Source organism: Callionymus lyra, chromosome 13, assembly GCF_982586985.1.
Source record: "Callionymus lyra chromosome 13, fCalLyr1.hap1.1, whole genome shotgun sequence".
NCBI lineage: Eukaryota > Metazoa > Chordata > Actinopteri > Syngnathiformes > Callionymidae > Callionymus > Callionymus lyra.
The window spans coordinates 4,706,991-4,731,400 of record NC_141830.1 but is presented as its reverse complement, the minus strand read 5'-3'; the positions used below and the strand labels follow the sequence as shown (position 1 = coordinate 4,731,400).

General features: G+C 36.0%; 2 protein-coding genes across 2 annotated transcripts in view; one reads left to right on the top strand and one right to left on the bottom strand.

Moving 5' to 3' along the window:
- ascc3 (activating signal cointegrator 1 complex subunit 3) overlaps positions 1-24,410 on the top strand; it is a 66,632-nt gene that overhangs the window by 7,080 nt on the left and 35,142 nt on the right. The window contains exons 6-14 of the mRNA XM_087805456.1: positions 724-919; positions 1,269-1,407; positions 1,869-1,994; positions 12,205-12,408; positions 12,650-12,790; positions 16,732-16,896; positions 16,975-17,151; positions 17,222-17,293; positions 19,015-19,149. Coding sequence (XP_087661582.1) covers positions 724-919; positions 1,269-1,407; positions 1,869-1,994; positions 12,205-12,408; positions 12,650-12,790; positions 16,732-16,896; positions 16,975-17,151; positions 17,222-17,293; positions 19,015-19,149 — 1,355 coding nt within the window. The remainder of the gene's footprint in view (positions 1-723; positions 920-1,268; positions 1,408-1,868; positions 1,995-12,204; positions 12,409-12,649; positions 12,791-16,731; positions 16,897-16,974; positions 17,152-17,221; positions 17,294-19,014; positions 19,150-24,410) is intronic.
- Positions 2,856-8,514, bottom strand: LOC148067013 (cilia- and flagella-associated protein 45-like). The gene is made up of 12 exons (XM_087805916.1): positions 8,431-8,514; positions 6,569-6,627; positions 6,418-6,511; positions 6,153-6,326; positions 5,729-5,907; positions 5,521-5,650; positions 5,289-5,435; positions 4,358-4,471; positions 4,092-4,285; positions 3,791-4,015; positions 3,587-3,727; positions 2,856-2,921 (listed from the first exon to the last, which is right to left on the bottom strand). Exons 1-11 carry the CDS (start codon positions 8,449-8,451, stop codon positions 3,670-3,672), a joined length of 1,395 nt encoding a protein of 464 aa, XP_087662042.1. The 5' UTR covers positions 8,452-8,514; the 3' UTR covers positions 2,856-2,921; positions 3,587-3,669.

The following is a 24,410-nucleotide window of genomic DNA, read 5'->3' as shown; positions in this document are numbered from 1 at the left end:
GGATTTAAGTAGAGAAATGCTGAGGGACAGATGAAGAGAAACACAAAGTGAATCAAAGCCACAGGACAGTCACTCAAACTCATATTTTATAGAACACTAGAACAATGAGGAGAAACTTATCAACAAATAAAGCTGATCTCAACACTACACGGTACAGTACAAGAACACAAAATGAAGGAAGAAAACTATAGCTTTTAAACGATGTATGCAGTTCAATTGACAGAATGACGCAACACTCAAAAGAGACCAGATTACCAGATTAAATCACTAGCAAAGAATATATTCTGTAACATAGGAAATGGATGAAAATCTTAGTTACTGAAGAAAGGTGTGATATAAAAATAATTTATTGTTAACTGAGTATTGTTGAGTGACCACCTGCCGTCTGTGGGAGCAGAACCATAACCTGCTCCAGTGATATTCCAGAAGTGTTTTGATACAATTATTGGAAAAAGAAAATTATGTCAATACGACTGAAATTCCTGTCATTTAAGGTAGAGACATGTGTTCTGTTTGATGCAAATTAGAGTAGAGTCCCACTCTAATTGATAATAAATGAGGAAGTATGCCTATACTTTTGTACATGTCTGATGGATAAATGATTCATGTTATTTGTGGCTCAATACACCATTCTTTGTGAAAATCGCACAAATGCTAATAAGATGTTTATTTTTGTATTTGTATTTTCAGCAAAATAACAAATGATATATTTGTTTTCTTCAGATGGTGGTCGTAGAGGTGAAGTGTCCAAACCAGCCTTTGGGTGTCAGGTGACCATTCTTTCCGAACAGGAGAAGCAGTTGCTTAAAGTGTCTCGTAGAGAGGAGAAGAGGGAAAGGAAGAAAGTAAAAGGAATAGACGACACTGAATATGCAGATCCCAGCCTGGCCTTTGACCCGCAAGAGATGAGAGCTCAACGGTATATTAGCTTTTCCTTCTATGCTTCATTGTCTGCCGTCTCTACCAAGAAGCTTCTGTATCTTTTATTTTAGTTTGCATTTGTAAAAGAAATCCGCTCAGGGCAGGAAACGATTACCGAAGTGACGGATGGTGTATCACTCTCTTGCAAATTTATCTCAAGAAGATTTCAGCAGAGGAATTTATAGCTCTCTTCACCTTTTACCCTTTAAATATTGGTCAGAGGGGAGGACTATTTGTATTATTATTGAAAGCTATACATTTAACAGAATTTGAACACAAATATCTGATTTTTTTTCCCTTTATCGTGTAACATATCCTAAAGCTTTTTTTTTTATATATATATACAGGGAGCATGCACTGCTAACAGCTCGACGGGAGCCTGTGCTGTGTCCCAGGGAGAGGGTATACCAACCCATTCGCTATCCTAACGTCTTTGACTGTTATGCGGAGGCTGCCAAGTCACCTGCGTTTGTGGGAGGAGCCAGAGTAAGTCTCACTTTCACATGTACTGTAGAAGCTGTCATTTTTCATCTGTGACCCGAACAATGTCCATAACTGTTCCCACCAGCACTAACTTTTCATATTTTTTTTAGCCCATTTTGTTGTTATTGTTATTCTGTTTAAGATGTTGCAATGAACACATCTGCAGCATCTGGCATTATTTTTTTAATGAAAACTATATATCTGAACAGGCAAAGGTTTTTTTTAAGATTTTCCCTATAACATAGTACAAAATGGACGTAGGATTGTTCCATTTGTTGGTCAATTTTAAATGAATTCAACTCTTAAAATTCGCAATTCTATACCTAAAACTGATTGAGGAAAACTGATAAAAATCCAAACAATGTTGTCCACAACTTCACTTTTGTGGCTTACTTTATTAATACCAGCCTGTGTTTGATCGATCCTTTTACATGCAATATTCCACTTGTTGTTTTTCCATACAGTTGATGTTACCAGAGGGGATCAGCAGAGAAAATACTAAGATGTATGAGGAGGTGGTCATCCCGCCAAATGAGCCAATGCCCATTGGCTTTGAAGAGAAGCCAATCTACATTTCTGACCTGGATGAGGTAAGAAAAGTATTGAGTTTGAATTGGAGAGTAGGCTTGCATTTTGAAACTGCCAATAATTTGTAAAAAAAAAAATCGAGTCTTTTCTTCTTAAATTGTCACATACCAGTGTGGAGGAGTTTGTTGGCCCTCTTAACCTAAACCTAATAAGTCCACATTACAATAATTAAGTGGAAAAGGTTTTAATTAATGCTGATCTGTGGGTAATTCGGTACCGGGCCGCCAGCAGTCACAGACTGTAGGCAGGGATGCATCATGGGAGGTTGCAGTTCTGTGTGCACCGTTGATAAGTTCGGTTGGATAGTTATTGCCTTCCACCAAATTCTGTTGTCAAGTTGGAACTGCTGTTTTGCTAAAGTCTGACTACAGCAGTGACGGCTTACGACAGCATTATTGAGGTATAAATATGAGCGCTGAGGCGCATTTGGTTTGACTCTAATCGCAAAGACCGTTCCGCGGGGTACTGTCTGACATTAAAACCGGTCTCTGGTTCAACAAAGGTTTGGGACCACTGATTTAAACGATATTACCATACACATTTTCAATTTACTTGTATATCAGATTTACATTGGCAAGCATGAATCCTTTTTAAACTAGTGGATTAAATTTTATTTAAAGTGTCTTATCATAACAAAGTTATCTTAAGACACTTTACAGTTGAATTAAGACTATATAGGAGAAAAGAAAAACAGATCCCAGCAACTCAACAATGACTGAATCACAGCGTGGCAGTAGCGAGGAAAAACTTCCTTTTAGAAGGCAGAAACCTGGACCAGAACCAGACTCAGCTCGAGGGAGGGTACCGTGACAACAAAACAGGAGAGTATAGAGCAGGACAGAAGAGTCCATGGAGGGTGCTGCAGAGAAATCTGGATCCGTTGACATGGTGGAGATCCTGGATCCAGCAGCAGCTCTGGAGGTGGATCCCTGGAGCTCAGGGAGAGAATGCGTTGGTTTCAACAAACCTCTTTTCGGCAGAAGATTGACTAATTGTGCGCTCTGCAGACCGTGCTATCATCACTCTGGAGTGAGTGCCAACATCTTTGAGAGGGTCAGGCAGGAACATTCAAATGAGCACTCGAATGTTTTTTAACGACCGAAGGATAGTTGTATTTTAAATATTACTCACGCATGTAAAGGCACCGAAGACCAAAAATAAAAACTGGGTAACACAAAAGTTCTTGCCAAGTGTGTGCTGTGATTGTCCTTTTAGTTTTTAGCCAAGCAATTGCCCGAGAAAGATCTTTCACTTAATCACTAATTCTATATGGATAACTTGAACAATGATTTTGTAGCTCTGGAGCTGCAAAATATTGACCACGGGCTTGTAAACAGAGTCAGATTTGGGAGAACAACACATTAAACAAAAAGTAAACGTTGACAATTAAAATATTTAGACTATGATTTAAGAGATCTCTTGTACAATTCGATTTAAGATGACTGAAAATATTGACTGGCTTTTTTTTTTAACATTCTGTCAGGGGATTTAAATGTGTAAAAATTCAGTCTAGCAACTAAAACCTAAAAGCCTTTTTTGTCTAGCTTTTTATTCACAGGAAATTGTTCGAAGCTAAAAAATACATGTTCCTCACTTGATTTTTCTTACCACAAAGCAGTATTGACATTAACTACAGGGTGACTGCAGGATTGCCCCTGGAAAACTCTTCTTTTTTCTTTATCTAAAGATCTTCTTTTCCAGGTGACTGGAGTACTTTTCAGGACATCCCATTGCTCTGCACAGAGTTATGTTTAAGTAATTGCATTTATATAATGACTTAAAATAATACTTAACTTACTTGAACTCCCCCAGTTCCTTCAACTTGAACTCTTTCAGGCGCTGACGTATATCCTGAGCCTCAATACTTTTCATTTTGTTCTCTTTTGAGATCTTGCAGTTCTCCATGAAAGCCTTGAACTCGTGCTCCTTCACCTGCTCTCCAACGTCCTTTGTGAAATTGCGCATTCTTTCGCAATGTTTTTCTTTATCCTCTTTTGCTTTTTGAATTGCGTCGTTCTGCATTCTTTGCAGAGAGAGACGGGGAAAATATTAGTAAAGGTTAAGTTGTATGCAACATAAAAAAAGGTGTATATTCTTACTTTAAAAGCCTTTCAAACTCTGTCTTTCTGTCTTTAAGTTCCATGCAACGCAAATGATTTTTATCCAGAATCTGCTGGTCACGGGCATTCTGCAAATCCAACACAGCCTGTTTCTTCCGGGCTGCCAGCTCATTCTCCTTCACTTCCCATTCTCTGAATTCCTTTTCTTGTATCCTACGAGCACGTTGCTCATCCTTGTTAAAATGAGAAATTAAGAAATGTGAAAATTTCTTTTTCTGTTTACATTTGTTTTTTTTGCCATTTACCTGTTGAGCTTGTTTATCTTTAGCTGCTTGGTGTTGTGCCAACAACAAGGCAGATTCTACAGCTTTCTGCCTTCGGATTCGCTTTTGCTCTTCCTCGTATACTGCTGCCTCTTCCTGAAGGATAACTTCATTTCAGTTTTTTATTCCGTTTAAACATTTATGTTTTCATTTTAATATACTGTATGGAAGTTGGCAGTTGACATGTTTTAATGTATTTTACTTTATTAAATGTAGTGAAATTTTTATATATATATATATATATATATATATATATATATACATACATTCCCAAACAACACATTTTTCAGACAACATGACTGAGTAAAACCCCATTGAGTACCCCGTATATGAATAAATATTAGGCCATTTCTAAACATAAGATATTTGGTAGTTTGGGTGAGAATGCCTTAATATTATAGTAATAATGTATAATTAACAAAAAATATCAGTATGAATAAAACGGGCTAAAATATGCATTTTATCAAATATATACTGTAGCCCCTTGCGATATCCCAGTTATATTAGTTTTTAATTTCAAATAGAGATTGTTAATTAAGAAAAGTAAAACAAAAATGGTCACAACTTTGCATAATTGACCATTAAATTACAATAATACTGTTGCAGTACAAACCACATGTGTGCCAAGGCTAATGAAATCATCATCCTTAATGTTGACCTGGACAAGAAAAACTACTAATGACTGTTTGTTAGAAGTTGAATCGGCTTGAACGCATTTCCTTCAGACTGAGGTGTCAAGTTAGTTAGGTTTCCACACAAGAAGTTCCTTTATTTGCTCGCCAATGTACTGTTATCGATATAACTTACCCCAATATAAATGCAATTTCATACATTATATATATATATACATACATACATACATATGCTTTTTTATAGTTATCTCGGATTTTTTCTTCGATTTTAATGGTCTTACCAATTTCAGCTTAATGTATGCTCTTTCTTCCAGCTCATCCTTCTTTCTCTCCTCTTCTTTCAGCTCCCTGGCTCTAACTATCTGGTTGTTGTAGCTCGCCATATCCAAACATAGCACTCGCTCGTCCTCCCTCTTTTTCTTCTGTGCCTGTTTTAAGTTGGTGAGGGACAACATGTCAACAGTTGCTGTTTTTATTAATATTTTACATTTCAGTACATGTTGTGCTTTTTACCATCCTAGCCTCCTCGGCTTTCCTTTCATAGGTGTCTTGAATGAACCATTTTTCTTTCTTCGTCAAATATCGTTCCAATGTCTTCTGCTGCTGTCGTTCCTCTATCTGGTCATGGATTTGTTCCATTTCCCTGCAGTGACAAATTGCTATTAGTGTAAACTCACTTCATTAGAGACTTAATGTATGCATTTTGAATCCAATTCATTACCTAAACCTATATCGTTTATGCCGATCTTCCATCTGATTCATATCATTGAAAGCCTTGCGGTCCAATTCAACCATTGTAGCTTCCAGAAACTCATCCCTTTGTTTAATATTTGTCTTGTTCTGCTGTTTTTCTTGGACCTGATTGTCTCGAAATACCTGACACTTTGCACCAAGAATCATCTTAAGAAAGAGGGGAAAAGAGTGTTTAAAAATGTTTCTTTATACAGCAAAGTCGCAATGCGTTTTACGTCATTATTCTTCACCAGCTATTGCTGCTATATTTATGTTTATATTTGTCTTTATTATGTAGATGTAATTTGCCAGGTTATATGGAGAATATAACTTAACATTTTAAGATGTATTGACCAATTAATCAGACCATCTGAAGCTTGTTTTCGAAAAGAAAACAACACATGAACCCTTACTGTTTTTAAGTCCTTGATCTCATCTTCTTGGTCCCTTCTATATTTCCATTTATCCTCCTTGACAACATTGGCTTTAGTTGGAACCTGCCTCTCAAGCTTTATTATTGACATGGTTCCCTGGTCTATAATATCGCTTTCCAACATTTGTTGCCTCACTTCATTTCCATCTGGTCTCTGCAATTAAAGTTAAACGAAAGCGTGTTAGTTACAATCTACTACTAATCTAAGCTACTTATTTATATTGGGCAAAAAAAAAGTTTTATACCCTTTTTTCAATCCTCTCATCTGCTTGCATGGATCTTAAGATGAGTTGCTGAAGCGAAGTTGACTTTAAAATGGTTGATCTTTCAAGGGGATTCCTAAATGGTTTTGCATTTCAGTAAGATCCACACAAACTTATTTCATATCAGACTTACCTTGCTGGTATTTTCTGTTTCCTGGCCGGAATATCTGAATTCTTAGATTTATCTTGCTTCTGAGAAAAAAAAGAGGTATTACAAACTGTTCTATGCATTTATTTTATTGTGAACTTTTGTTTTTTCAAAAGTATTTTCTTAAGGCTCCACCTCAACCTTTACTACACCTCATTCCTAGAGATGCCAACTCTTTATTTACCGCATCGTCAAACCTCACTAGTGGTCTTTTTTTTCCTCCTGTTATATCCATCTCTATTACAGTTTTGTTCAATTGACCATAGTTTTTTATTGGTGTTAGAAAATCATCTAGGACTATCTGTAAAGCCCACAAGATCTTTGAAAACATAAAGTTGGTCAGTTAAAACGTAAATTAATAATAATTTTAAGTGCCCCAAAAACTAGATCCTCCACCTCCTAGACATGAAGATGTTATAAAGAAATGCGTTACTAAACTAAACATTAAATTATATGTACGCCAATACTGTTACGGTGTTCCAGTTTTAACGTAGAATAATTAGTTTTTAGCAAGCAGAAATGAATGATTTTAACATTTATTCTGTTAAAATGAAATTATGCTGCTATGTTTTTCAGTCTTGATGCTTAACAGGCATTAGACCAGACTTTTTACACTCTTTTTTGCATTATATTATTTGCAAAATTATCAATACATTGAGATACAGATAACATGGTCATTGTAAAACATGTCTGTATTATCAAGCAATAAATGCAAAAATATATAGGGATATGTCAAGGTGGTCAACGTTGATTCTTGACTCCAGCTCAAGAATCAAATCACTGAATTGATATTCAAACATGGGAACATTTTTGAAGTTTAATTTATAAAGGATTGATAGCTTTCAGTACATTTTTGCAGGGGAGAACAAAACCTTTGAACGGCACATCTGTCACATTCCTGCACCTTGACTCCACAAGTAACAGTAGAAAATAAAATGTCGATTTTTAATTCGGGAAGGGAAAAAACTCTACTTAAAAAAATGAAGATTGACTCTTCATTTGTACCACGTAACAAAGATCAACATTCTCAAAAAGATGGAGAGAATTTGGATCAGAAAACATTATGCTTTTCTTTATAACACCAAACATTACTAGTAAACAATTAAACCGAGAAAAACATTGTTGGAGACAGTTTGGATGCCAGAGTGCCCATCAGCCAAATATTCTTTGCTTATGAACTAATTTGGAACAATTCTGGAATGATTTGATTTGTATTTGCGAAGAGATTCTGGGCTACAGGCTCCCAGAGGATCCCCCTCATCTGAACCTCGGTTTATTACGTTACGTTTAAATAATTTGTAACTCAATAACATGTTCACTGTAAAAAAGCAATTTAGCGAAATTGGTTGGATAGTGAGTCTCTCCGACTTGATGAGTGGCTGGATATAGATGGATGGATAAAACTCTATTAGTGGAACATTTACTGTATTTAACTTAAAATACAAAAACAACAAATAGTCAGTCCACTTCTTCTAGTTTTTTTATGTTTGTCTGGGTTTCTTATTACTTGGCAAAATAGTCACTGACACTAGGATGATGTCATACATCAACTTCCATAATTTGTAATATCGCAAATTAATTGATAGATTTAATTGATAGATCTCATTTAAGTCTCAAAGTTTGGTCTTTCTTATAAACTATATTTGCAACTTCATAAATTTAAGTTTTTCAATTTAAATTCCACGATATCATTGAATTTACAAATTCTAAATAAAAATATTAGAATGAGGGTTTTTTTTTCTATTCAAAGTATTATTTTCTGAAAAATAATTTCCTATTTACATTCTAAAATGTCATTACATTTACAAATGCAAACATGAAGCAATTAAGAATGTGTTGATCCTTACTGCTGTACTGTTGAGACTCATTCTTTAAACAGTTAGTTGCTGATGTTCACCCTGTTTTTTTTGTTTTTTACTCCAAAAAAACAGTTGGTTGCACACGTATTGAACTCTTAAATAGAATATGCTGAACCCATGTATGGTTGTCAAACAGTGAAGTAGCAGGATATATAGTTCCCTGTGTGGCAATTCGTATGTCATAACAAAGACACATTTGATGAGGTAACAAGAACTTTGATGTTCATATACTATAATTACTCTTTACTTTTGTGCTGTGCCTCATAAGATGATTCAGACAATGGACACTGAAGTTAAAAGATGAATACTTTATCAGAAATAGAATAAATATTTAAGAATATTGTTCAAAATAATGAATTATTTTATCCCCCAGTTTTGTAGCCTGGGTGCATCCAAATTGTGAAATGGGCTATGCATCTCCTTTTTGTTCTTTATTGTTCTTACTAAGTAAGTCATTTGTATTTATATAGCCCTTTTCCAGACCAGGGTCACAAAGCGCTTAAACAATCAAAACAATACTCAATAAAATACTACGGTGCTGAAATTATAAAAATATTTGTCCAGCCTCTTACACAGTTTGAGGGCTGTAGAGCATTTCTTGGCCGTTACATCGTCACCACGTTTCTATTTTGTCTGCAGGAGTGTGGATTGGCCATTTCTTTATTTCAATCTTTTCCTGTATTAAGCTGTGACCAGCCATCTTGCTCTGTGATCAGTGGCATTGTCCTGCATGAGTTCTTGAGATAACCACAGGGAAGGAATCACATCATGTCAAAGGTTTTTTGCATGTAGCTGTCGTTCCTAAACCCATGACACATTCCTATAGTGTCATGGGTCAGCCTAATGCCTATAGACAATTTCCCGAAGGAGACCTCCTGAGGGATCAATAAAGTTTTACCTTACCTTACCTTAGTTTATAGGCATTAATCCCAATTATGTAATGATTGACTTCATTACATAATTGGGATTAATGCCTTTCTCAAATTGACCAGCAAACTGTCAAACAAAGTCAGACCCAGATAGATGATGCTTCTTTTCATCGCTAAAAAGAATTGGGACCAGTTTCCCTCTGCTAGACAAGACTTTTCATTTGTTTTTCTTTCTTTTTTTCAAATGTCCTGTTTAGTGCTGAACTGAAATCCAAAACGGACTGGAGTGTTGAACCAGTTGTCTAGTTCAGCCTGACCTCTCTTGCATCTGATTGTTGGACATGTGGACACCTCCCCGTCTTGGCAGACATTAGTTAATATTAAAAAGATGAATTATTGTATAAGGTACATGTTTAGTTGCAACATCTTTTGCTATGACTCTTGCAGTCGTCATCTGTAAAGTCTCCTGAAAAGTCTGAAGAGTAAAAAATTGAGAAAATGTTTTCTGCTGTAGAAAACTAGAAAATAAGACTAAACTTTAAATACATTTTGTCATATATTTAAGGAAAACTGACTTAAAACTGGTGGCAGTTACACATATGTCCATCCAGTGCTATAGGAAAATTATTTATAACCTTTCTATGCACCAGGACATAAGATATAATTGTTACCAACTAATCATTATCACACACAAAGACACTGCAAAATAATTAAATTAAAAAAGAAGGGAGCGTAGATCGAACCCACGTCTTCAGGTTCATAAGACTTCAGGTTCATACTTGGAGATGGCACTTCTCCATCACTTTTTAATGATGTGTGATTGGCTGAGTGACATAAACGTGATGTTACCGATGGGCTATTTTCAAAGTGACCACCCCACACAACCCCAGAAAGACGGGATTTGACAAATGACGACGCAAACCAAGATTATTAGCAGAACATGAATCAATGCACATTTAGTTTATCAGTGTGAAGAATTCTACAATGATACAGATTCATCACTGTTCATGATTATTTTTAAACTAAAAAGGAATACATAATAATAAATAAAATAAAATATGAAAAAGATTAGAAAATAATCCGAGCCGCCACCAGTGAACACGTGTCAGAATCTTACGAGAGCTTTAATGCACAATTATCGAAGTATCATTGACTTTAATATTAAAAGTCAATCAAGTGATCATTTGAAACTTCTGCAAAATATAAATCATTTATTACAGTAAAATTGATAATTACCCACAAAATATATTTTTTTAATCTGTGCTATGGGAATGGTTTTGACAGTTAAGTTAGGACATCATTCAATATTCAAATACTTCCAAAGGTTTTCATCTGAGAAAACCAATTGCATATTTTCTTTCAATAGTCGATTGAAAGAAAGGAAAAAAAAGTTAATCTTAGCTAACGCTAGAAAGTAGTCTTTTGATATTATTGCATTTGTACTCATGCCTAATTTAAGCAATGCATTTCATTGCCTGACATGTAATGTCTTCTTTGACTTCGCATTTATTTCTAAAGCAATGGTCTTTTGTGATCCGTTTCACTTACTTTACTGTGAATTATATTGGTTTTCATTCTATAATCATTTTGAATGAAGAGCTCAACTTACCGGTTTAGTATTTTTAAAATGGTTATCCTTTTCTTAACGATCTTTTTTTTTGAGTAATTGGCATGGTTACCATCAAATGATTGTGTTTTCTTAAAGATTTTATATCCAGTGAAGTGACTTCTGTGTTCCAAGATACTGTAGAAATTGCAGATTGAGCTCCCAGCACTGTGCACAATGTTTCAGTGTGCATGTGCAAGAGCTTCTGCAACAAAACAAGCTTACAACATTGCTGACAGTTGTAAGCAGTTTTTGGATGTTTTGGTCTGTCTATTTGACAAAGTTTTTGGACATAGTGAGCCCTAGTCGCTACATTAGCACGGATATATATTTCTGTCTTTAAATCCAAAAAAGAACGGATTACGCTGAAGATAATTCCAACCCTTAGGGGATGAGTAGAAAATGTATCCATTTAAGGGGGCCGGCGTTTAACTTCTTATAAGGTTTGAAATTCTTTAAAAATGTTAATGTCAACCAATTAAAACATGTAATATTGTTGTTGTTTTTTTCCATCAGCATTACATAACGATCAGAAACCTTTAGTACCAGCTTTGTAAACACAACATAGGATTCTTTTAGTAGTAGAAGTACAGAAGAAAATAATGAAATATTACAACACACTGACAAGATCCTGAACTAAGTGCGACATATGAGCTATGAGGGGAAAAGTACCGTCGCACTTTCAAATGGTCCAGGCATTGTGGCATCCCAGTGATGAATGTGGCAGGCACAGCTGGATTTGCAATTGAGAATCGTTTGCATACATTTACATACTAATGAGGCTCGACAGATTTAACATTTCACTGAGAGAATAAAATGCACTGAAGAACTCAGCACATTATGAAGCAATGTCCGCATTTCCACCACATCCAGGCTTTTCTTAAGGTGAGTGCTAGGCATATATTAGCATAAATTTGCATGTTAAAAGAGGAAGAAGACACGGAATCTACATGGAAAACAGACCGTCAATTAATCAAAACCAATATTTTTTTCACGTAATTTACCACATCAATAAGGGCGCAAATTCGCATGCATTAAATAAAAAGATAAACATGTGTTAAAATTTATCAATACATCGTATTCATGGTGCCCTAAAAGGGTCACAAACTCAAAACAACATAACAAGAGGCAAAAATCGAATGATTGGTTGAAGACAATACTCAGTGATAACAAAAATTCAGATGAATGAAGAATGAAACGTGTTCTGTTATTATAGATGAACACAAGACGAATATAGTCTACATATATGTAGAGTACAGTCTAACATTTTTGTCAATGTATGTCTAGATTGGACAGCTTGTCTTCAAGGGGATGAAGCGCCTGAACAGGATTCAATCTATCGTGTTTGAAACCGCCTACTACACCAATGAAAACCTTCTCATCTGTGCCCCAACTGGAGCCGGCAAGACCAACATAGCTATGCTGACCGTCCTGCATGAGATCCGCCAACATATCCAACCTGGTGGTGTCATCAAAAAGGATGAGTTCAAGGCAAGTATTTACTATGTGCAGTATGTATGCAGGAAGAAACTGTTGTGTTGCAATTGATCCATTTGTTTGTCTAAATCAAAATGATGGATACAGATGCGTTATAAGAAATCATCGAAATGTCACATTGTAAGATTAATTTGATGAGAAACCAACAGAAATGTATAGTTTCTTTTTCTCTTCTTGGACTTCTTTTCCTTCAGGGTTAGATGTTGCTTATCTTCTACCCTGTGCTTCCTCCTAGATTGTTTACGTGGCACCGATGAAGGCTCTCGCAGCTGAGATGACAAATTACTTCAGCAAGCGACTGGAACCACTGGGCATCGCTGTCAAAGAACTGACTGGGGACATGCAGCTCACCAAAGGAGAAATCTTACGAACACAGGTACACCCACGCACAGGCGGACACACACACTCATACATATGGACACACACACACACATACAAGTGCGAGGTTGTCTTCAGATCTTCCTTAGTTTGTTTTTTTCCAGGGAGAGATTTAGAATGTCGCAGAAAATGTATAAATTGCAATTTCAATTCGATTTTTGACAAATTTACCCTTTATTATTCAATGCTTTAATTCTCTCTGCTTTTTTTTATGTTTTTCTTACTTTATATATATGTCTTATTTATGAAAATCATACATTTTCCTAATTTTTAAACAAATTTGTCCATCTTTAGAATAAATAAGGATGTGATTTAAAATGTTTTTCTGTCATTTTATTTAAAACATTATTTTTAAAATTGTGTTAGTAAAGTTATTAAAACTATGTTTTTCATACATTTTCTCCAAATCATTGGTCAATTTTTGTTTTAAAACGTCTTATGGTAAAGCAGAGCTTGTTTTTTTTTTTTTATGACCTTCATGAACATTTCTCATAACACTGAATATAATTACCGTATTTTCCGGACAATAAGTGGCAGTTTTTTTCCTAGTTTGTCCGGGGGTGAGACTTATACTCTGGAGCGACTTATGTGTAAAATTATTAACACATTATTACAGGTATATCATTTCACATGTTATTTTCACACTAAACCACAAGAGGGCGCTCTAGGCCTGTGTTGATCATTTCCACGTAGAAGAGGAAGCATCTTCTACCTCCGGAGTTAGTTAGTTGTTTAAAAGTGACACGAGGATGAAGAGTTATTTGGAGTTACACGGATGGTTTGGTAAACTTGTTAGTTATTTATGCTATAGTTCTCTGAATAACTCTTCATATGTTATGTTAACATACCAGGTTCTCAGTTCATGTAACGTAAAGTACAATTATTCTGTTGTTGCCTCTAGTTTTATTTTAAATTGTCTTTCAAGATCACATGTCTGTTCTTGGTGTTGGATTTTATCAAATCAATTTCCCCCAAAAATGCGACTTATACTCCAGTGCGTCTTATATATGTTTTTACTTCTTTATTATGTATTTTATGGCTGGTGAGACTTATAGTCCGGAAAATACGGTACATGTTCAGACTTCTTTTCCACATTCATCACTTCCTACTTTCCGCCTCTATTCCAAAGACGGAAGTCATTGCAAAAGCCTACGAACCGTTACTCTATGAAGCCAAAATTGTGTTGTGTTTCACAGAGCCTGCATTTCTGCAACGTTTAGTATTTTTACGTCCCATTTTCTGTTTTGCCTCAGAGCAGAACTTAGAGATTTTAAAATGAAAGCTCTGGTACTTTCAGTGGATAACACCTGTCTACTGATTCACATCAGTGACATACTGTGTTGTGTCACTCACCAGAGGTCCCTGCTGTTCGCTCATGAGCATCGGCACATTACACAGTGGTGGAGGACAGTTGGGGAGTGACTGCTGACACAAATGGAACATCACCGTTTTTCCTCCTGATGTGACTGATGTGATGTGTTGATTTCTTGAACAAATCTTTCCGAAATTATTATAATTTTTTTCATTTGGATTATGGGTCTTATTGCAATTAATATTCCCCATCTGCATGTTAGACTTCTGCTTCGATGCAAGACCAAACCTCTCTAACTCTCAGAAGGACTTTTCACACAAGTTTGACTTGTTGCATTTATTTTCAAACCGAACAAAGTTATTGAAAGTAGACATAAGCATTGACACGGCTCTAATGTCCCCTTGGATCTAGAAAAGTCTACCTTATTTTTCCAGACACTCGGCAAAAAATGTCGACAGGCCTCATTTACCATCTACTGCAAATATGTCACGTGTCACTATAACCACAACTGAGTGCGAGTCTCTATGTTAAAACGGATATACATTTTTTTTCCCAACTCTTTGTCGACATGAGGCTGAGTAGAAAAAAAGGGAAATTTGAATTTTGGGTGAACTATCAATTTAAAGCTTTCCTTATCTCTTAATAGTTGCTGTGGTAGCCATGGAAACGTACATTTTAAAGGAAACGGTCATGCAGATTGCCCTTAAACATATTTGATTTCCAGCCCATTATTCCATCTAAAGGGAGTGCAATTCCAAATGAACACCCCTATACCAAGCTTTGTTACAAAGCGGTCGTCTTAAATAATCATACAAAACATTTTAATATATGATATACCTGTGTTTCTCTTTGTACTGATTCCTCTTGGTCAGATTGTGTCTCCATGTTGTTCTCTTTATTAAACACATTTGTGCACACTTTGTATTACGCACTGCCCAAAATGTTTTGTTAAAAATAAATATATGGATTTAGTATTTTTGTAAGCAGGGGTGATGAGAGATAGTAATGTTAACCGAGGACTAAATCCAAAGCCTTGTGGACATAAACTACTTTCTCTGATTTCACTTCTCCTAAAAATATTGACGTCTTTTTAAAACTTGTGGATCCAGAGGATTGATTCCTGTCTGTTGGTGTTTGATTGATGAATAGATTAAAAACCCACTTCCTAACAATCAATGGCACACTTCCTGTGCTTTACCTTCGGTGTGTTTGTGAAGCAATTAAGAAAGCACTTTAGCTTGTGCTCCGTTTGCCAGAACCTCCATTTAGATTAACCAGTTCCTTCAATTAGGCAGCAGCCACTTAATTTTCCCGGGGTCTGCCAGTCTCTAATGGCTCAAGCAATTGATTCAAATGCAAACTTAGGGGGATTTAATGAACTTTTACAGGGGCACTCAAATGGGAATTTAACACCAACTGACACTTTGCCACACAGTTCACCTATTCATAACTTAGACTTGGTTAAAGATTACAGAATGGAATAGAACATATTATTGTAAGTTTTAGCAATGCTTGCTGTGAGAGTTAAAATATCTAGAGCTTTCTATCCATTGGATTGTCTTCCATACAAATCATTAAGCACACATCTGCTCATATAATAGATGTCCATGCTTTGATTTAATTAATTTACTACAGTCCAGAACAATCCCTCTATTCTAAAATCTGAGAAAAATGACTGCATTGTGAGACACTCCTTCCTAGTGTTACAGTTAATTATCCAACTATAAATCTTAATGGCTCCTTTTTCCACTTTTTATTTTTTTAAAAGATCATTGATTGATTTTCAGATATTAAGACATACACCTTGACACACACACGAAAAAAAAATCAAAGGTAGAACACAAAAATATATATACTACAATAAATACATATATATATATATACATACACATAAAACGAATCAACTACTGACGTACAATGATGCATTGATACATTTTTACAAACAGACAAAAAAAAAACGAACAAAAAAACAACAATAGTCCATATATATGACAGAAAAAACAAAAACAAAACCCAAACTGCCAATATCCTATGCAAGTTTCAGTTCTCCAACATGTTGCATGAAAGGGGACCAGGTTTCATGAAACCTCTCCAAACCAGACCGACCGTATCTCAACTTCTCCCTCCAACTGTAACATAGAGAGAAGTTCTTGAACCCAACTCTTAAATGATGGTGGTCCACTGCAGAAGAACAAGTCTTCGTGCCATCAGTGAGGAAAACGCAATTGCGTTTGCATGTTCTGTAGATACAAAGAGGTCAGGTGGAGGTACTCCAAATATACAGATGTGTGGAGATGGTGTTATTACTTGTTTACTTTTTCCACCAACCTTTTTGCTTGATGTTCATGTCAACGTTTATAAAACCTTGTTCTACACTACATACTGGTGCTCTTATGTTTTGTCTGACTTGCAAACATTTAATCATGGACAAAGTTGATAGTAGAGCCAAATCCCTATAAATCACAGTGGACTGGACAGAAATTGCGTTGTCCACGGTGGTGCAGTGGTAGATTTAGCTGCTAGACTTTTATATTTTCAAATGTATTTACAAACAGGTTAGCTGTTTTATCTGTTGTTGTAACAATTTTAAACATACTGTATTGACCGACTGAATTGTTGTTTTGCAGATGCTAGTAACGACTCCAGAGAAGTGGGATGTTGTGACGAGGAAAAGTGTCGGGGACATTGCTCTGTCTCAAATTGTGCGTCTTCTAATTCTTGATGAAGTTCACCTGCTCCATGAAGATCGTGGTCCGGTTCTGGAGAGTCTGGTGGCCAGGACTATTAGACAGGTGCAGTACATCAAGCATAGTAGTCAATATTATTTTTCTCTCTTCCATTTACAGTGAGTTTTGCCTTGTTTTGAACAGGTGGAGTCAACACAGAGCATGATCAGGATTTTAGGACTTTCTGCTACACTGCCAAACTACTTGGATGTGGCATCCTTTCTACACGTTAACCCCTACATCGGCCTATTTTTCTTTGATGGGCGCTTCAGACCTGTGCCTCTTGGACAAACTTTTGTTGGAGTCAAAAGCACCAATAAGGTAAATATTTCTTATTTTTGACCGCTGTATGAATGTAATTTGATTTTGTATCATCTTCTGTCCAACTTAGATCCAGCAGCTACACGACATGGAGGAGGTCTGCTACAACAAGGTTCTGGAGCAGGTCAGGGCAGGTCACCAGGTGAGTTCTAGTTACAGAGCATTTGATTTTAAAAGTATGAGAATCTGGCAATAATTAAACGTATTTAATATGCAAGGGAATTTAATAAAACACTGGAAAGCACAGTGTCTCTTGTATTATGAGTTGTTGGTGTTGAAAGAGGAGAGTTTATGTATTTCGAGAAACCAAAGCAATGCTTTATGCAAAAAATTGAATTCCAGACTTTAGATGCGAACAGACATCGCATAGTGTATAAAAAGTGTTAAAGGAAGCCCAGTTTTAGACAATGAATACATTGTTTCTTCAGCCTCCTGCAGACAAACACCTGGGTTAACAGTCTTTAGTATCCTTTTAGAATGTTGATGGTTTTATATTTGTGGTAGAAATTACGTATCTTAAAGGGCAAATAAAGTAAAAACCCAACCTTTTAGACTAAGTAAGTGAGTATGTAATGGTTATTTGTGATGCACCTTTCTAGACCAGGATCACGAAGACTAACTAACGTTTCAAATGTTATCACGACGATGCTCTGTTTTAAAGTTGTAGGTATAAGTTCCCCCCTTCTGAAATCTTGGCAATGGCCTTTATTTTAAGGAAAAAAATGAATAATTTCTGGTGGGCGGGGCTTAAGAACATTTTCTAATGTAAATATTTCCATTAAAAGAGAGTTTTGTACAAACAGACACATTGTACTGTTCCCTGCCTATAACTCTTTGCTAGAGTCGACAGTCAGAATAAACAGCAGCAATGAATTGGAATTCCAATCTCTACTAGTAGAGTAGAGAGTAGAGTAATCTAATATATTATTATTATTCTTAAGACATTTTTATTTGTGCAAGCTTTTCCTTTATTTTCTGGAACTACTGTGTTCTTCTCGGTGTTATCTTGACCTTTTAAATATATATTTTATTGAGTATTGTTTTGATTGTTTAAGCGCTTTGTGACCCTGGTCTAGAAAAGCGCTATATAAATAAAATGTACTTACTTACATTACTCACTACATTGTAGACTGCATAATAAATCGAAAGCAGATGGAACGATCCATTAGTTGAACTTGTATTCCTTCCGTGTATTTTGTGCCAAGTTACTGAAGTAACTGAAATTGTAAGGCTTTTATTGGGTTTTCTTCCGACTAACCAAACCCTCCCCAGTAAAAGTATGTGTCTGTGGTAAAGAAGGACAAAGACACAGGAATAAGAGAAAATGCTTGTTAAGTTAAATATGCAAAGTCAGAAAAACAAACAAAGTGTAACGAAATGGCAGATTATTATTTATGTTCAGATCAACGCCTCCCGTTATTCCTGCGTGTTTGATCGGACAGAAAATATCTGGCTTCTAAGATGGCCATGACTGTTGTGGAAGGTTACAAAAAATATATATTTCTCAGAGACAATATGTGTGCAACTCATCGTATCACTTTACTTACACAGAGCAGAGTGACCTGATCTTATCTTATCTTAGAGCATTTGACTGTGACGTTTTAATGCAGAGTTACAATTACTTCATTTTACTTTAATATGAAACATAACCTATTAATCAAGGGATTATTTAAAATGTCTGCTAAATCAAGATGATTGATTATAGAATAATTGAATTGAACTGAATTGAATTACAGAATAATTGCAATTTATCCACATTTTCTAGGAGTGAAAGGCTTGAAAATAAGTTTTTCAATTGTGGTTTCGTCTTAATTGAAGTGTCTTGTTCTAACGGTCACTCTTTTCTATCTTTTTTCTTTACAGGTAATGGTTTTTGTCCATGCACGAAATGCAACAGTAAGGACCGGCATGAGCCTTATTGAGCTGGCAAAGAACCGTGGTGACACTTGCTACTTTCAACCAGACCAAGGTGCAGACTATGGCCAGTGCGAGAAGCAGGTACACTTAAAAATATTCTGAATGTATCTGCAGTTATGTGTGGGACTGTTTATAAGAAGAAAGATCTGATAAAATGTGAACAAAAAAGGTTTTCAACATATACACAGATGTGAAAATACATAATCCATAGAGACTTTGTTTTTATCACACATTTTCCGACACACATGCATCGAGATATGAAATCCTCAACATGACTGCCATTGAAAGAAAAAACAAGAAATTGTATGTTTTTTAGCCACAAATTGTTTGAACACACCAGATAAATAAATGCATAAAAAGTATTATAAGGTAAAGAAGGTGAAATAAAAAATAAAAAAAACACACAGATACCCTGGAAAAAAAACTGAAAAAAAAAACGTAACAAAAAATACTTGTGCTGCATGTATTGTATAGTATACTGAAAATGTGGAACATCAAGTCTAATCAAGTCCATTACTCCATAACAAGATCAATCAAGGTAGTATACATTCTTATTAAACTTGACTAATCAATGAAAATACATATGTTAAAATTTAGTGAAACCTACTGCACCGATTGCTGATGATGTTGATATTCATGCCATTTCCCCCAGTCCTTTACAAAACGATGATAGTGTATTATCAATTTACAAGCGTAGAGGCTTCAACAGTGTTGATCCACTGCCTCATTTCAGGTGTTTTAACCAAATCTTGGTTATTATCTAGTTTGATTTTTCCACACAAACTCCCACCACATGAATGATTGTGTAGTTCTTATGTGAATTTCCCACATTTAATCCAGTGACTCCATTGGCATCATTCCCCCGATTTCCTTTTCCCATTTTTTCTTTAAGTATAATGTTATTTATTTTTTTGATTGCATCAGGCAGCGATATAGAACAGAGACGGCCTTTGGAACAAGCATCTTGTATGCTTGCATTATAATCTTAACAATTGGATGTATTGCATCTTCATTAGTTTTGATTTTTCTTATCGTAATAATCTCTTAATTGTAAGTATTGAAAGACATCCTGATTCGTTAAGTTAAATGTTTTTTCTATTTCTTCAAATTGTCGAATATTCCCTTTTTTAAAAATCGTATATATAGTTTTTAATCCGTTTGTTGTTCATTGTCTATAAGTTCTGTCTGATTTGTTAGGAATTAATCCGCTGTTATATGCAATCCATTTTAATAATCCAATTTCTTTGCCCAATTTTAATTTCTTAATTATCATAAACCATATCTCTAAAGAAAATGTAACAATACTTCGAAAAAATCTTTATATTTAATGGCATTTCTCTTTCCCCCATTAGTGTTTGGATTGGGAATCGTTCTTGTATTTCTACGTCCTTCCATCGTGCTAAATATTCATCACTACACCAGCATAGTAATGTCTTAGTTGGGCTGCATGGTAATATTCTTTCAAGTTCGGAGGTGCCATTCCACCACCTTCTCTAGGGAGCTGGATCATGCAGTATCTTATCCTGGGACGTTTTTCTTTCCATATAAACCGTGTAATAAGTTTATCATATGCATTAAACTGAGTTTATGGAATATGAGTTGGCAGCGATTGAAATAAGTACAGCAGACATGACAGTATATTCATTTTGATTGCTCTGATTCTGTCGCTCAATCCCGTGGGATATGTGGACCATTGTTCTATGTTTTTCCTAATTGTATCAATGGTTTTATAATTGTTCTCATATAATGTGGAAAGATTATTGGAAATATTAATTCCTAAATATTTAATTATTCTAATTTATTTTCATTTCGTTCTTGACTAGGTAAACGACTCAACATTGGTATTTTTCTTTTGTGAATGTTAATTTAAAAACCAGAATATATCAAAAATTGATCTAATATTTTCATGAGTGAAGAGAAGGAATTCACTGGGTTTTGTAAATATATTAACACGTCATCAGCAAATAATCTAATGATATGTTTTTGTCTGTTAATTTCTACTCCTTCAATTGAGTTACTTTGTCTGATTATCTGAGCCAGTGGTTCTATATATAAAGCAAACAATGCTGGACTCAAGGCCAAAGTCATTCTTCCCAAAAAACAACGTGTATTAATATCACAGAACCCATCTATATATAAATTGTGTTTATTATTTATAAATACGATACCATGTTTTTCAGACACTGTTTGCAGTCATCCTCTTGTTCTTCTGCCTGTTTCGTTGACATTGACTCATTTCCAGTTTCTAAGTTTAAAACCGCGGGGCTTCTGAAAAGTGTTGTTGACCTGGATGTCACTGGCAGATGCATCATCCACTCGATATCCTCTCTTCTGTAGATCCTTGCTGGCCTCCGCCACTGAGGCGTACGTCCTCACTCCTCAATCCTAGTGGATACGAATCTTGTCCAGTGGTGTTTGGAAACGAACATAGGATCCGTGCTGCTGCATCATATTAACAGTATCGTCGTGGTCAAAGTAGATCCGGTGGTCCTCGAGTTTCTCTTCTCCCAGGCCTTCTTAAGAACGAACTCCTTGACGGTGAACTGTTGAAAGTGAAGAACTATAGACCTGAGAGGTTGTCCAGCTACAGGCTTGGGTGCTGTAGATTTGTGGGCTCGTTGAATCTGCAGCTTCATGTCCAGTGATAACTCCTCACGGAGCCATGTGAGGAGAGTCTTCCTCTCTCTTTGCTCTTGATGGATCTACTGACTCCTTTAAGAAACATCTTAAGACGTTTCTATTTGTTCAGGCTTTTCCTTGAATTTCTCGAACTCCTGTGTTGTTCTCAGTATTATCTTGATCTTTAAAGTATGTACTTTTTTGAGTATTGTTTTGATTGTTAAAGCGCTTTGTGACCCTGGTCTCGAAAAGCGCTATATAAATAAATATTACTTACTTACTTACTTACTTACTTACTTACTATGTGTCCACAAAGTTAGCTAGAGAGACATTCCGTGACTCCGTGTTTTCCCGAACCCCGTAGATTCTCATATTGTTCCACCTGGACCTGGACTCTAAATCTTCAAGTTTTTCAGACAGCATTTCTTGTCTTTTAACGAGTACTCGCAGCGACTCGCTCGATTTTCGTCAGTTTCTGTACAAAGTCATCCCTTGATTTTGCCAGATCTCTCAATCTGTTGTCGTGATGTCCTCTTTAAAAGTCTTTAATTCTGTCTTGATGTCGTCTTGCATGTTTTGAATCTGTTTGCTTATCGAGTCAAATCTTGTCATGTTGTTAGCTTATCGTGTTAGCATGTCTTCCTTGTCAGTTTGTCGGCTTGTACCATTACCTTGTTTATTTGGGTCTATTTGTTCTTTGCCTTGCGTGGTGCTCCTTCCACATTCCAAATAGGGCTCTTAAAATACTTTTGTTTCAAGTAGTGACGAAGTTTATCCGTTGGTTCTCGGGGAGCGCGACACTCAGATGTCCACACTAGTCGCCGACCCATCGAGAGTCCCAATCTATAGAGACTTTTAAACGAACATGTTAAAATATCTAGAACAAATGTAAGAAACATACACCTATGTAAAATGTCTTTTCAGAAGGTATTAGAAACTCGAGAGTTAGGAGTACATACCCAGATAAGGATGTTGGTTTTAAAGTATGTTTAAGGTCACTTTGTGTTTAAAAAAAAAAAAAAAACTGAGATGTCTCCTAAATGCGCACTAACTTGTTTTTATGTCTACCTATCTTGGGGGGAAAGTCACTGGCTCTGTAAATAATTGCCTGCTGTTCAACTCTTTTGAATGGGAGAGACTGCCATCAGACTCCACAATAAGAACACACCAAGATAACTATTTAACTGCACCTCTTGTTATTTATGTAAATATGATTGTGTATATATTATATAGCGCAGATTTATCTTTTATTCTATTTCTCGTTTTTATTTCTGGGTGTTTTTATTTCTCTTGCTGCTGTTAAACCGAATTTCCCCTCGCGGGACTAATAAAGGTTTTCTGATTCTGATTCTGATTCTGATTCTGAGATGATCAGAACATATTTATCTGGTGTTGCGTTCAGGTTACTTCTGTTTCTATCTCAAATATGCTCAACCTCTAACAAGCTTGGCTAATGGTTATAAATCCAGGCAACAACATCTAGGATAAGTTAACTCCTGGCTGGGTCAATAATTAGTTTTGGTTAAGTTGCATGTGTGAGTGCGTTCATGTATATATAATATAAGAGTGTTATACATAGTTGATTTTCTGTGTGCTTTCACTCCAAAGTGTGTTGTTACATTTTGATCCACTCCATTAGTCCGTCTCTGCATTAGCTGGTACAGTGGAGTGGGCGAGGAGTACGGCAGATTGCACTCAAAGCCCACATTGAGATAATGCACTGCATGTTTGCCCTACATTCATATTCATGGATGTTTTAATCACCAATGTGCAGTAAATGATTATTTATGATAATTTACATTCTTGTTGGCAACAATATTATTATGTCATATTGTTTTCCAGGTAAACTTGCACACAATGTTGTAGGTCGTTTAGATCAAGAATAGAATAAATACTATGCCAAATTGTATCTTTCTTCCACATACAATAGATAACTAGATAGATAGACTTTATTGATCCCTCTGGAGGTCTCCTTGGGGAAATTGTTTTTCCAGCCAGCACACAGCAACACAGGCTTCACCACCGTAAGTGCCGGTTGTAAGAGCAGAGGAGGAGGTCTCATCATATACGTGAATAAACGCTGGTGTAGCCCGGGACACGTTACTGTGAAGAAAGTCTTGTGTTGTCAGGATTTAGAAGTATTGTCTGTCAGCCTGCGGCCATACTATCTACCACACGAGTTCAGTCATGTGATCGCGTGTTTACATTCCTCAGGGGGCAGCGTCTCCATCTGCCTGTGAGAAGATTCACACAATGACAGCTAGACTTCAGAATCTGCGTCCTTATGCTTTTATTATCATCTCTGGAGATTCTAATCATGCCATCCTGGACTTTCCACTGCCTACATTCCACCAGGCGGTGGATTATCCCACCAGGAATGATGGAGTCTTCTTAGTCCTAAATATGAGACGATACAGATGTCACACAGGGTGGAAAGAGAAGTCATTGTCAAGTTGTCGTTCTATTGCAACAGTTTTATAATAATGCATTTATTTGTGAAATGTGTTTTCGGATGGATCTCTAATCAAATGCTTCACAATTGCGTTTACACAACTGAGGCTTCATGTTTGTTTCTGTCCAGTATTCAAAATACCCATCTGCAGTCTGCAATTTTCAGATAGATTTTCAAGATTGCAGAAGAAAAATTAAACGATCTCCAATTTTGCAGAATGAAAGTCGGATTGTGTATTAGTTAAAAAGCTGCGATGCACGCATCCGATCCA

What these genes read in the sequence shown, in the direction of transcription:
- LOC148067013 (XM_087805916.1), bottom strand. Translation starts at nt 8,451, where the DNA reads ATGAGTCTCAACAGTACAGCA. An exon ending in CATAAACGATATAGGTTTAG is followed by an intron (nt 5,651 to 5,728) that starts GTAATGAATTGG and finishes TTGTCACTGCAG; the next exon opens with GGAAATGGAACAAATCCATG. An exon ending in AAGCCGAGGAGGCTAGGATG is followed by an intron (nt 5,436 to 5,520) that starts GTAAAAAGCACA and finishes AACTTAAAACAG; the next exon opens with GCACAGAAGAAAAAGAGGGA.